This window comes from Melanerpes formicivorus, unplaced genomic scaffold, assembly GCF_026170545.1.
Source record: "Melanerpes formicivorus ecotype bairdi unplaced genomic scaffold, bMelFor1.0.p_v2 SCAF_21, whole genome shotgun sequence".
Taxonomy (NCBI): Eukaryota; Metazoa; Chordata; class Aves; order Piciformes; family Picidae; genus Melanerpes; species Melanerpes formicivorus.
In genome coordinates, this window is record NW_027142373.1 from 13,010,564 (window position 1) to 13,021,561 (window position 10,998).

General features: G+C 60.9%; 1 protein-coding gene across 1 annotated transcript; it reads left to right on the forward strand.

Annotated features, from left to right (window-relative positions):
- Window positions 1-9,293: 9,293 nt before the first annotated feature.
- LOC137447821 (uncharacterized) lies at window positions 9,294-10,743 on the forward strand. The gene is made up of 2 exons (XM_068151737.1): window positions 9,294-10,148; window positions 10,279-10,743. Exons 1-2 carry the CDS (start codon window positions 9,732-9,734, stop codon window positions 10,474-10,476), a joined length of 615 nt encoding a protein of 204 aa, XP_068007838.1. The 5' UTR covers window positions 9,294-9,731; the 3' UTR covers window positions 10,477-10,743.
- Window positions 10,744-10,998: the final 255 nt, after the last annotated feature.

Below are 10,998 nucleotides of genomic sequence, written 5' to 3' on the forward strand. Positions count from 1 at the left end.
GGGGTATGAATTGTTCTGGCTGGGAATGTGGGGTGCCATGTTACACCTGTGACTGTGTGGATGCAGAGCACAGGCTTTGGGAGGCTGGTGGAGGCTGCAGGGGCTGCGAGGAGGCCTAGTACTGGCCCCGGCAGCCAGGATGGTGGCGGCTGTTGTACCACTCTCGTGCGTCTGCCCTGGCTTTGCTTTCCCTGTGCAGAGAGGAGAGCCTTTCAGTCCTCAGCTGCTGGTGGAGCTCTTTGCCCAAGCCCTCAGTCCCTGCTCCACAGCAGCTGGACCAGAGGTGCTGGCTGGCTCCCAGCAGCCAGGGCAGGAAGCAGGCAGAGGCAAAAGACCCAACTCACTTTTGTCTCTTCTTGTGACAACGTATTGCCAGGTAGCACAGCAGAATGGTCACTGGCACACTAGCCACAATGGCAGCTGTGGCCACCATGCAGCTCTCCAGCACCCTCTGGGGACACGGAGGGCTCTGGGTGTCCTGGGCAGCATCCCCAGTTGTGCTTCTCTCCTCAGCCATATCTGGAGGTGCAAATGAAACGTTAGGTCTGCAGCAGGGAGAACCTCCCTTCCCTCCCCTCCCTCTGCCTGGGCCAGCTCCCACATGCTGAGGGGGAAGCTGCCCCTTCTCAAAAGGCACTTGAGCCTTGCTCTCCCTTTCTGCCTTTTCTCCAGCCTGGGCATTGCTTTCCAGCTCAGCTCACGCAGCTTGGATCGACCCCTGGACCCCTGTCCCTTCTTGCCCCTGTGCAGGCCACAGCGTGTTCAGCCCTGTGTCTGCAGCCTCCTGCTGCCGAGGCTGAGGGCTAAGGCAGAGGGAAGGATACCCACCCTGCTCTCTCTCCAGCTCATCCAGCTCTGTCCTGAGGGCTTCAAAAGCCCTGTGGGAAATCTTCCCCTCCTCAGCTACGTCCTTTGCCCGGGGAGGACCTAAAGAGAAGGGGTTTAGCTGAGTTTCAGCCGAATGCAGAGGGGAAGGCCAGTGGCAGCCTGTGAGGCCGGCAGAGACTCACCCTTGCGGCGCCTGCCAGGCTGCAGTGCACGCCGCGGGGGAGGAGCTGCCTGAGTCCTCCCTTCGGGCCGAAACTCCGGGGGCTCTAAGAGGATGCGGAGGTCCGGGTGTTTAGCTGGGTGGCCGAGGCCTCCTCCATCCTCCCCTAGAAACAAGCAGAGATGGGAAAGCTTTCATTGCATGTGGGGATCCAGCTCTGCCTCAGGGACCTGCGGGCGCTGGAAGGGGCTCAGGGAACACGGAGGGAGGCAACAACAGGAAACCAGGGCTCAGAGCTCCTGACCTCCTCACTGGGGCTGTTCCCAACAGCTCAGCAGCCTCCCCATCAGGGAGATGGCATCTCCAGGAGGCAATCCAGCTCAGAGAGATGGAGCAGGCTGACAACAAGAGCAGAGGGAAGGGTACCCACCTTGTTGTTCTCTCTCCATCTGCTCCAGCAGTTTCCTGACAGCTTCAAAAGCCTTTCTGGTCATCTGTGCCCGGTCAGATGGGTAAATAGCTCTTGGAGGACCTGAGCAGAAGAGGTTTAGCTGAGTTTCTCAGCAATGCCATAGAGAAAAGCAGTGCTTGGGCTGTGAGGTCAGCAGAGACTCACCGCTGCGATGCCAGCCGGGCTGCAGTGGACGATTCCAGGCGTGCTGCAGGGCTCGTTGCCAGGGGGGCATTGAGCCAGTCCTCACTGCAGGCACATCTGTACCTAAAGACCCAGAGAAGGTTCTGTCAGCTGTGGGCACCTGCCTGGGCAGAACTGAGGCACAGAAGCCTTCAGGGGCTGATGGCAAGGGAGGCCACCGCGGGCAGGTCTGTGTGCTCATGCCTGCTGAGGCACCCAGCTAGGTGGGCCTTGGTCTTGGAGCTGGCAGCTCTCAAAGGGAGGGAAGAGCCAGGCCCTACCTGTGCCATGTGGCAGAGCCTTAGTCTTGGAGCAGGGGCGGGAAGCTGGAGTGCCTTGGCCTCCAGGCAGGTCTGCAAAGAAGCAGAGCAGGGAAGAGCCTCTGAGACACAGCTGCAGACAGCTCTGCAGGAGGCAGCGGCAGCGAGTGCCACTCAGAGCCGGGCAGCCCACGGCACTCAGCTCTGCCCTGCACTCAGGAGCAGGCTGCAAAGAGTTCCAGCCTGCCTGCAGTGGCAGCGTGCTGGTAGCAACCTGAGCTCTGAGCTCAAGGCCAAGCAGCCCCCTGGCTTGGCAGCAGCTCCTGCTCCAAGGGGCCAGAGAGAGCTTCTGAAGGCAAATGGGGCACAAGGCTGAGCCCTCCTCACTCCCCATCTGGCCCTGTTCTTGGCTGCAGGTCAAGAATGGGCCAAGAGATGGAGGAGTGAGCAAGAGAGGATCTGAAGGCCAAGTGCACCAGAAGCTGCTCTTGGCACACTGTCAGTGTTTGTCCTTTGAAGGAAAGGGAGAGTGGGAAGGTACCTGCGCGGTGCTCCGAGGGCTTGAGAGCAAGCTGCAGGTGTGGAGCTGGATAAGCAGGGGCTCCTCCATCCTCACCTAGAAGCAAGCCCAGATGGGGAATGGTTCATTGCATGGTGTCCTGTGGGCACTGGAAGGGGCTGAGGTGCCGAGGTGGAGCAGGGAAGGTGGAGATTGCTGAAGCTGCAGAGGGGCCTGGGGCCCTCAGGCACCCAGAGCAAGCCCTTGCTGAAGCGCCGGAGGGAAAGCCTTCAGCCCCAAGCTTCTCGGGGGGAAGAGCCTCTGGCCAGGCAAGGCTGCACCAGCCCTGCTGCTTACCTGCTCCTGGGGCTCGCCATGGAGCTCCAGCCACAGCCCTGACTTGCAGGGCCGTGAAGAGGAGGATGAAGAGGAAGAGGTGATGAGTGAGGGCCATGGCTCTCTCTCTCAACCACTACTCTGCTGCGGCTGCCGCTGCAACTTCCACGCTGTGGCTGCTGCTGCTGCTGCTGCTGCAGTGGAGCCCAAGGGCTGAGGGGCTGTGTTTGTAGGGAGCAAAGCTTTGTGACAACAGAGGGCATTTGTGACCTCACAGCCAGGCCCAGGCCCCTCACAGCCATGTGGTGACCTCACAGCCAGGCCCAGGTCCCTGACAGCCATGTGGTGACCTCACAGTCAGGCCCAGGCCCCTCACAGCCATGTGGTGACCTCACAGCCAGGCCCTGGCCCAGGGTAGCAGCTCTTGGAGAGCTGCTGCAGCACAAGCAGCAAAGCTTCCCTCCTGGGGAGGGGATCACATCTTGTTGGGCAGCTGTGCCCAAGGACTGCAGGCAGGATGTTCTGCTGTAGGCAGCTGCCAGCCTGGAGCCCAGCTGGACACCTTCAGGGGCTCAGGGCTCACAAGTCCCTTTCACTCTCTCCTGGCAATGCCATTCAGCTGAAGCTACACCTGTGCCACAAACCTTGTCAGGACACTCTGCAAGTGACACTTGCCCCTGGGCTTCTGCTGCTTGTGCCAAGCTCTGTGGAAAGGGAGGAGTGGAGCAGCACAACTGTTGTATCTCTGCACAGTCCTTTCCCTTCCCCAAGGGGCATTTGCCCTTTGAGTCTGTGGGAGACCCAGATTCTGCTAAACCAAACAGTTCTGCACTCCAGAGCTGTGGCTTGCCCTGATTTCTGTTGGGGAGAAGCAGAGAGCAGCCTGGATGGAGCAGCAGGGCTGGCCACACTTCTGCTGAGGGCTCAGACCCTGCCAGCTGCCCCAGGACAACACAAGTGAGCTCTGCTCTGCCCAGCACCAGCACCAGCACCAGCGCCAGCACTGGGTTTGGGTGAATGACATCTCCAGGGCTACAGAGCATTGGGGAGAAGGCAGCTGAGCATAGATGTGCACACACATCCCCAGGCTGTTCCCAAGCTGTCCCCAGGCTGCCCCCAAGCTGGCCCCAAGCTGGCCATCTAAGGTCCAGATGCTGCTCCACCAAAGCCACAAGCTGTTCCACAGTTAGAGTCCCCCCAAACCCCCCCCACTGCCCCATGGCTCCCTGGGCTTTCCAGTGGTCTCCAGGTTGCTCTTCCTGCTTCAATCTCAGCCAAACCCAGCATCTGCAGAAGCTCCCAGCCCTTGGAGGTGAAGAAACTGTGGGCTGAGGCTGACCTGCATGACAAGCTGCACCTTGTCCAAGGCAGAGTGTGGGGAGGGAAGGGCTCTCCCCAAAGGGAGCCTGGTGGTGTCCTGCTAACCTCCTGTCTGCAGTGCAGCAGGGTTGGCTCTGGGCAAGCTGCTTGGGCTTGGCAGCAGTCTGAGAGAGGGCCCAGGGCAAGCTGACCTGGCTGAGGATGTCCCTGCTGACTGCAGAGGGGTTTGGACTGGATGACCTTTGGAGGTCCCTTCCAAGCCAGACCATTCCATGATTCTATGATGGCTTGGGATGTGCCTTGGCCAGGGCACCACTAAACCTCAGGTCCCCCAGCACCACATCTCCACAGCTTTGAAACCCCTCCAGGCATGGGGACTCCACCACTGCCCTGGGCAGCCTGGGCAAGGCTGTGACAACCCTTTGGGGGATGAAATTGTTCCTCCTGTGCAAGGGGAACCTGCCCTGGTGCAACCTGAGGCCATTTCCTCTCTCCTGTCTGGCAAGGGAATGCCCCGGGGAGGGAGCGAGCGCTGGGAGCACACTCACCATGCCGTGCCTCTGTCGTCCCAGCTGTCCCCGTGCTGTGGGGGCTCTCTGCAGCAGAGGAGGTGGCTGATGGCACTAAACATCCCCTGAGCAGGCCGTGGAGCAACGCAGCCAAAAGCTCCTGCAGGCCCTAGAGGAGCTGCTTGGAGCAGCCAGCTTGCTGCTGCCTTGTGTCAGCCCTCAGAGGGCTGGGTCCTGCTGGGCTGAGGGGGCTCTGCTCTGGGGGAGGACAAACAGAGCTGTGTTGGCTCAAGACCTGAGTCCTGAAGCCCCTCCCCTGCCATGCCCAGCCTCTGCTCCCCTGGGAGCTAGGATGGGGCTGGCAGGGGCTCCATGGGCAGCTGTCCCTGCAGAGCAGCTGGCTCTGGGCTGCAGGAATCAGGCAGTGGGGTTCACATCACCCACAAGCCCCAGCAGATCTTGGATGTCAATGGAGATGGAGCCAGCATCCATTTGCTGGAGCAGAGGAGCTGGGTTGGGCCCAGCCCCCTGCATCCCTTGGGAGCAGCTTTCCAGCACCTGCTGGGCTCAGGGATGGAGCCTGGCAGTGCCAGGGCCTGCTTGGTGCTGCCAGCAGAGGGTTGCACTGGGTGAGCCTTAGCTCCCTTCCAGCTCACACAGTCTCTGCTTCATCCTGGCTGCCCTAAGCATGTCTGGGGGAAGCCTTCAGGAAGGCCAAACCCATGAGGGGTGACTGCCTGTGGCCTTGGACATTGCAGGGGACAGTGCCAAAGGCCTTGTGATGGCCAGGCAGACACGTGCCCAGCCTTCCCCTCCCCAGCAGGTAGCTGTCCTGCTGACAGGAGGCCAGGGTGGTGGGGCAGGCCCTGCCTTGCATGAAGCCAGGCTGCCTGGGCCTGCCCCTGGCTGTGCTGCCCATGCTGAGTGAGCTCCCTCCGCATGCACTGCTCCAGAGCCTTCCCCGGCACTGAGGTCAGGCTGCCAGGCCTGGAGCAACCCAAAGCTGACCTGGCTGAAAGGGGCCAGAGCAGAGCTGGCCAGGGGCTCTTTGCAAGGGCCTGTGGCCATCTCTCAAGGGCCAATGCTTTGAAACCAGCACAGCAGGGTGGGTTTGGCTTGCACCTCAGGAAGAAGTTCTTCAGCAGGAGGGGGCTGAGGCTCTGGAATGGGCTGCCCAGAGAAGATGTGGATGCCTCAAGCCTGGAAGTGCTCAAGGCCAGGCTGGAGGAGGCTTGCAGCAAGCTGGGCTAGGGGGAGGTGTTCCTGCCCGTGGCAGGGGGGTTGGTGCTGGGTGATCCTCAGGCTCCCTTCCCACCCAAGCCATTCTAGGATGCTGTGAGAAACCCTGCTGGGCCTTCTTGGATTAGGGTCCCATTGGCCAGTGGCAGTGGTGTGGAACTTCCCCTGTTAACCAGGACTGCTGAGAGAGGATGGAGAGCGGCTTGGCAAGCTCCTGTGCCAGCTCCCTCGGCACTCTTAGCACAGTGGCCAGGGGCAGTTCTAGCAGGACTTTTGCCTCTCTCTTTTCCTCTCTGCATGACCTCACAAGATCCCTGAACAGGCAGAACCAGAACTCTGGCATGGCTTCATGCCCCACCTCAGCACTCAGGCTGCATCCCCTCAGGGCCTATGGGTTTGTGAGTGCTCAGTTCCCAGGTGATCTCTGGCCCTCAGCGACCAAGGGAGAGTCTTCCATTCTCCAGAGCCTTTCTCTCCCTCCCAGGCTCTGGGATTCCTGTGGCCCAGCCTGGGCAGCAAAGGCTGAAGCCAGGAAGCCCTTCAGTAGCTCTGGCTTCTCTGCATCCTCTGTGCCCAGGGCTCCCTCCTCATGCAGCTGCAGGCCCACATTTTGCCTGCTCTTCTTTCACCACTGCTGCATTTGAAGAAGGCCTTCTTGTTCTCTTTGACTTCCTTTGCCAGATTTCATGGCCAGAGGGCCTTGGCCTTCCTCATTGCCTCCCTCCCTTGGCTGGCAGTGTTCCTATCAGCCTCCCAAGTGCCCTGTGCCTTGTCCCACACACTGTGAACTTCTTTCTCCCCTCTGAGTTTTTGCAGCAGCTCCTTGCTCATCTGTGCAGGCCTGCTGCCTCCTCAGCCTGATGGTTGACTTGGAGGAATGCATTGCCCTTGAGCTTGGAGGAAGTGGTGTTTGAATATCCCCCAGCTCTCCTGGGCTGCCCTACCGCCTAGATCCTGGCCCATGGCCTTCCTCCCAGCAGCTCTTTGACGAGGTCAGAGTTAGGCCCTGCCAAAGACCAGTGCTGAAGTCCTACTTCTTGCCCTGCTTGCTCCTCCTGGGATCCTGATCTCCAGCACCTGCTGCTCACTGCAGCCAAGGCTGCCCCCAGGCTTTTCCTCCCAAACCCAGACCCTCTTTGTTCTAAGTTCAAGCAAGGCCCAGCAGCACAGCTCTCCTGGTTATCATAGTATCATAGTATCACAGTATCATTCAGGATTGGAAGGGACCACAAGGATCATCCAGTTCCAACCCCCCTGCCATGGGCAGGGACACCCCACACTACATCAGGCTGCCCAGAGCCTCAGCCAGCCTGGGCTTAAACACCTCCAGGGCTGGGGCCTCAACCACCTCCCTGGAGGTGGAGATTCTGTGCTCCTGCCTCTGCTGAGCAGCAGAAGCTCAGCCATAGGGGGAATGGCCCACAGCATTGGGTCATGCTGAGCTCTTGAGTGTGGGCAGCTTCAGTGGCTGCCTGGAGGGCTCAGATCCCTGTGAGGACTGCTTTGAACTTCATGTGCGCTGGTGTTGGCACTGCTGAGCTGAGGGAGAGCCACCCATGTGTGCTCACCTCTGCCCCAGAGCCCTGGGAAAGGACATGGAAAGGCACCAGAATGTGAGGCTGCACTCAAATCTCTTTTGTATTTCCCTGTCAAAAGCCACCAGCCCCCAGGCAGAGCTGTGCTCCTTGCTCCTCGTCTTGGGACACCTCAGGCAGAGGCTGATCAAGGAGGGAGAGGGAAGATGTTCCCCAGAGTGTGCTGTGCTTGCTCTAGCCCCAGTGGCTGGAGCTGCCTCCCCTGCAGCCCAGTGGTGCTCTGGGCTCATGCTGAGCATCTGGTTGTGGCTGGGAGCTCCAGAAGGCCATTCCTCCTGCCCAGGAGAACTTGCATTTGTAACCTGCTGTGTGCTTGCTCTCCGTGCATGTGGAGTGCTGGAGCTACTGCAGTGAGTGCTGCTGGCCCAGGGCAATCCCAGAGGAGGAACCACAGCAGAGAGTGGTTGGACAATAGAGCTAAGGGGTTTGGGGCTGTTCCTTTAAGGCGCCACTGCCGCGATTAAGAGCCGAGAGGCAGCCTGATGCAGGCCAGGTGTCCACTTTAGGATCCAAAATTCTTCCTTATTAAACGAATACAAGGCAGAAGCAGTTTACAAGAGGAGCCAGGGACTCTGTTACATCAATCTGCTAGATGTCTGAAGTCTGACCCTCTCAGGTCATAACAACCACTCCTAATCAAATATCTGCCCTCCTCCAACAGCACTGCTGCACTGAGTTCCCATAGTTCACAAACCATCCAGGCCAACACTGTCTCCTTCTTAGCAGTCCAGCAGTGCTTGGAGCTCAGCTCTCCAAGATTTAACCCTTCAAGCCACAAGGGCTAATGAACTGTTAATGAGCTGCTAATGAAGCCATTTGTGGGGCTGCTCCCAAGTGACACAACTTTCCACACAGCCGAACTTGGCCACTTGGTTTTCTGCCACAAGACTGCCAGCGACAGATGTGAGGCTCCCAGCACAACTCTGCCATCGCACCACTGCTGTGCCCAGCCCCAGCGTGTGTGTTTCAGTGTCACCAGTGCTGGAGGAGGACGCTGGGTGAGACACACAGGCTGGGTGCCAGACAGAGCACACAGCACCTTGACTGTCCCTTCATGCTGGGATTCTGTGACCTCAGCAGAATCTAGGAAACACATTGAGCCCCTGAGCACCACCAGGCCTGGCAGAGACAGGAGAGGAGGCTGCAGGGTGCATGTCAATACTGAACTGGTGTGACACTGGCTGGGCCTGATGGATGCTGTCTGACACTGACTGTGCCCTGCCTGGAGGTGTTCCAAGCCAGGCTGGATGAGGCCTTGTGCAGCCTGTGCTGGTGGGAGGTGTCCCTGCCCAGGGCAGGGGCTGGAGCTGGAGACTCCACCACCTCTCTGGGCAGTCTGCTCCAGGCTTTTGTCACTCTCACTGTAAAGAAGTTTCTCCTCACATTGAGGTGAAATCTTCCATTGTTCAAGCTTGAACCTGTTGTTCCCTGGCTTATTACAGCCACCAAAAAGAGCTTGGCCCCCTCTACTTGACCCCCACCCCTCAGATATTGATAGATATCGATCAGATCCCCTCTCAGTCTTCTCCTCTCCAGACTAAACAGCTCCAGGGCTCTCAGTCTCTCTTCACAGGGGAGTTGTTCAAGTCCCCTAATCATCCTCGTGGTTCTCTGTTGGATTCTCTCCAGCAGGTCTCTGTCTCTCTCGAACCGGGGAGCCCAGAACTGGACACAGTATTGCAAGTGTGGTCTCAGCAGGGCGGAGTAGAGAGGTAGAAGAACTTCCCTAGACCTGCTGGGCACAATTTTCTTGATGCCTCCCAGGATCCCGTTGGTTGCTCCTCCTCTTCTTCGTGCCCTCGCCCGAGACTCTCTGAGCAGGCCATCTCCCGGCTCCTCACCAGCTCTGCTTGCCGCGGCTCACCAACCTTCCAGCAGCTCGGCCGGGCCGCCGCAGTTCCGAGAGGAATCCTCCTCCTCAGTCGCTGCCGCATCCTCTGTCGGTGCCCCGGGCCACGTGCTGAGAAGCAGGAGGCGATGCCTGTGTGCTGGGAGCTGCTTCGTGGGCAGGGGCCGCGCCGCCGAGTTCCCTGTGCAAGGGGACAGCCCTGGGCTGCGGCTGGCTCTGCTGCCAGGGGAGATGCCCAGTGCGGGCGGAGGGGCTGGGGGCCCGCGGTGGGCAGTGATTGTCCCGGTACCCTGCGTAGCACTCCGGGCGGCTGCTCTCTAGCGTGCAACCACAGCTCTCCAGCAGGACGTTCCCCGCCGCCCCTTCTGGCCCACTCCATGCGCAGCTTTCGGCCCCGACTTGTTGAGCAGACTTGCCCGGACCCCGGCTCCCCTGAGACGCCCCGAGCCCAGCTCCCTAGGCTTTCGTGTGATTTACGTGCAGGGTATTCCTTGAAGGAAAGATGCCTTTACGTCTCCGGGGCTCTTGCGCCGAGCTCCCTGCTCCGCGGATGAAAATTCCCCCCCGAGAATTCTCTGTGTCACGGCTGCTGGAGGTCTTTCAATCCCGCGGAGCCGTCGAGGTTCAGAAGCAGGGTCCCAGCAGGGTGAGGCACTGCGAGTGGCATCTCAGCAGAGCGGAGCGCAGGGCAGCATCCCCGGGAAAGGCGGCAGAAGTAGCTAAAGAACGGGTGGCGAGGGGTGGCTCCCGCTGCCCGCCCCGCCTGCAGCAGGCCCCGAGCCCGGCCCCGTCCCGCCCCCGGTGGCCGCGCTCCGGCAGTGGCGGAGCGGCCCTGTCGGGCGGGCGGACGTCGGTCTGGCTGTGGCGGCTCTGCAACCTCCTCATGGCTGCGTTCTTCGGGCTGGCGGCCGCCGTGCAGGTGAGGACGGTGTCGTCTGAGCTGGCAGCGCCGGCGGCCCCGCTGCGCTCCTGTGCGGTGCCCTCCCGCAGGGAGTGGCCCCGGGCCAGGCGACCGCTGCGGGGTCCCAGTGCGCATCTGTCCGCCACAGGTGAATGACCCCGACGCCGGGCTCTGGACGCTGAGGACGGGAAGCGCCGAGCAGCTGCAGCGAGGCACATGCCGGCTTCGGGGCTGGCCCTGCCCCGCGGCCCCGGCCGCCCTCCGCCCGTCCCCGGGCTTTCTCGACAGCCCCAGCTCCGCTGTGCTGCGGGACCGCCGGAGGACGCCGCCCGCTGCCCTTAGCTGAACAAGAAGGCGGCGGGAGAGCGATCGCTGCCCTGCAGCGGCGGCTGAAGCCGCTCGGTGCTTGCAGGCTGTCTCATTCCGGCTCACTTTCGCCCTTGCCCCGGGCCCAGCCTTGGTTCCCCGGGCAGAACTCACCGAGCTGCTCCTCCTCCTGCCGTCGCCCGAACTCTCTGCCGGGGCCATCTCCCGGCTCCTCGCCAGCTCTGCTTGCCGCGGCTCACCGACCTTCCGCCAGCTCGGCGGGGCCGCCGCAGTCCCCTTTGGAAGTCTCCTCCCTGTCTGCCGCCGCAGCCTCTCTCAGTGCCCCGGAGCCGGTGCTGAGGGGCAGGCTGCCCTGCTGTGTCTGCCAGCCTTGGGCTGTGGCAGCAATAGGCGCTCTGCTGCCAGGGGAGATGCCCAGTGCGGGCGGAGGGGCTGGCTGCCCGCGATGGGTGGCGAACGACAGGGGAGTAGGTAATAGATGATCTTCAAGGTTCCTTCCAACCCAACCCATTCTAGGATGTATTTAGATGATTGAGAGTGG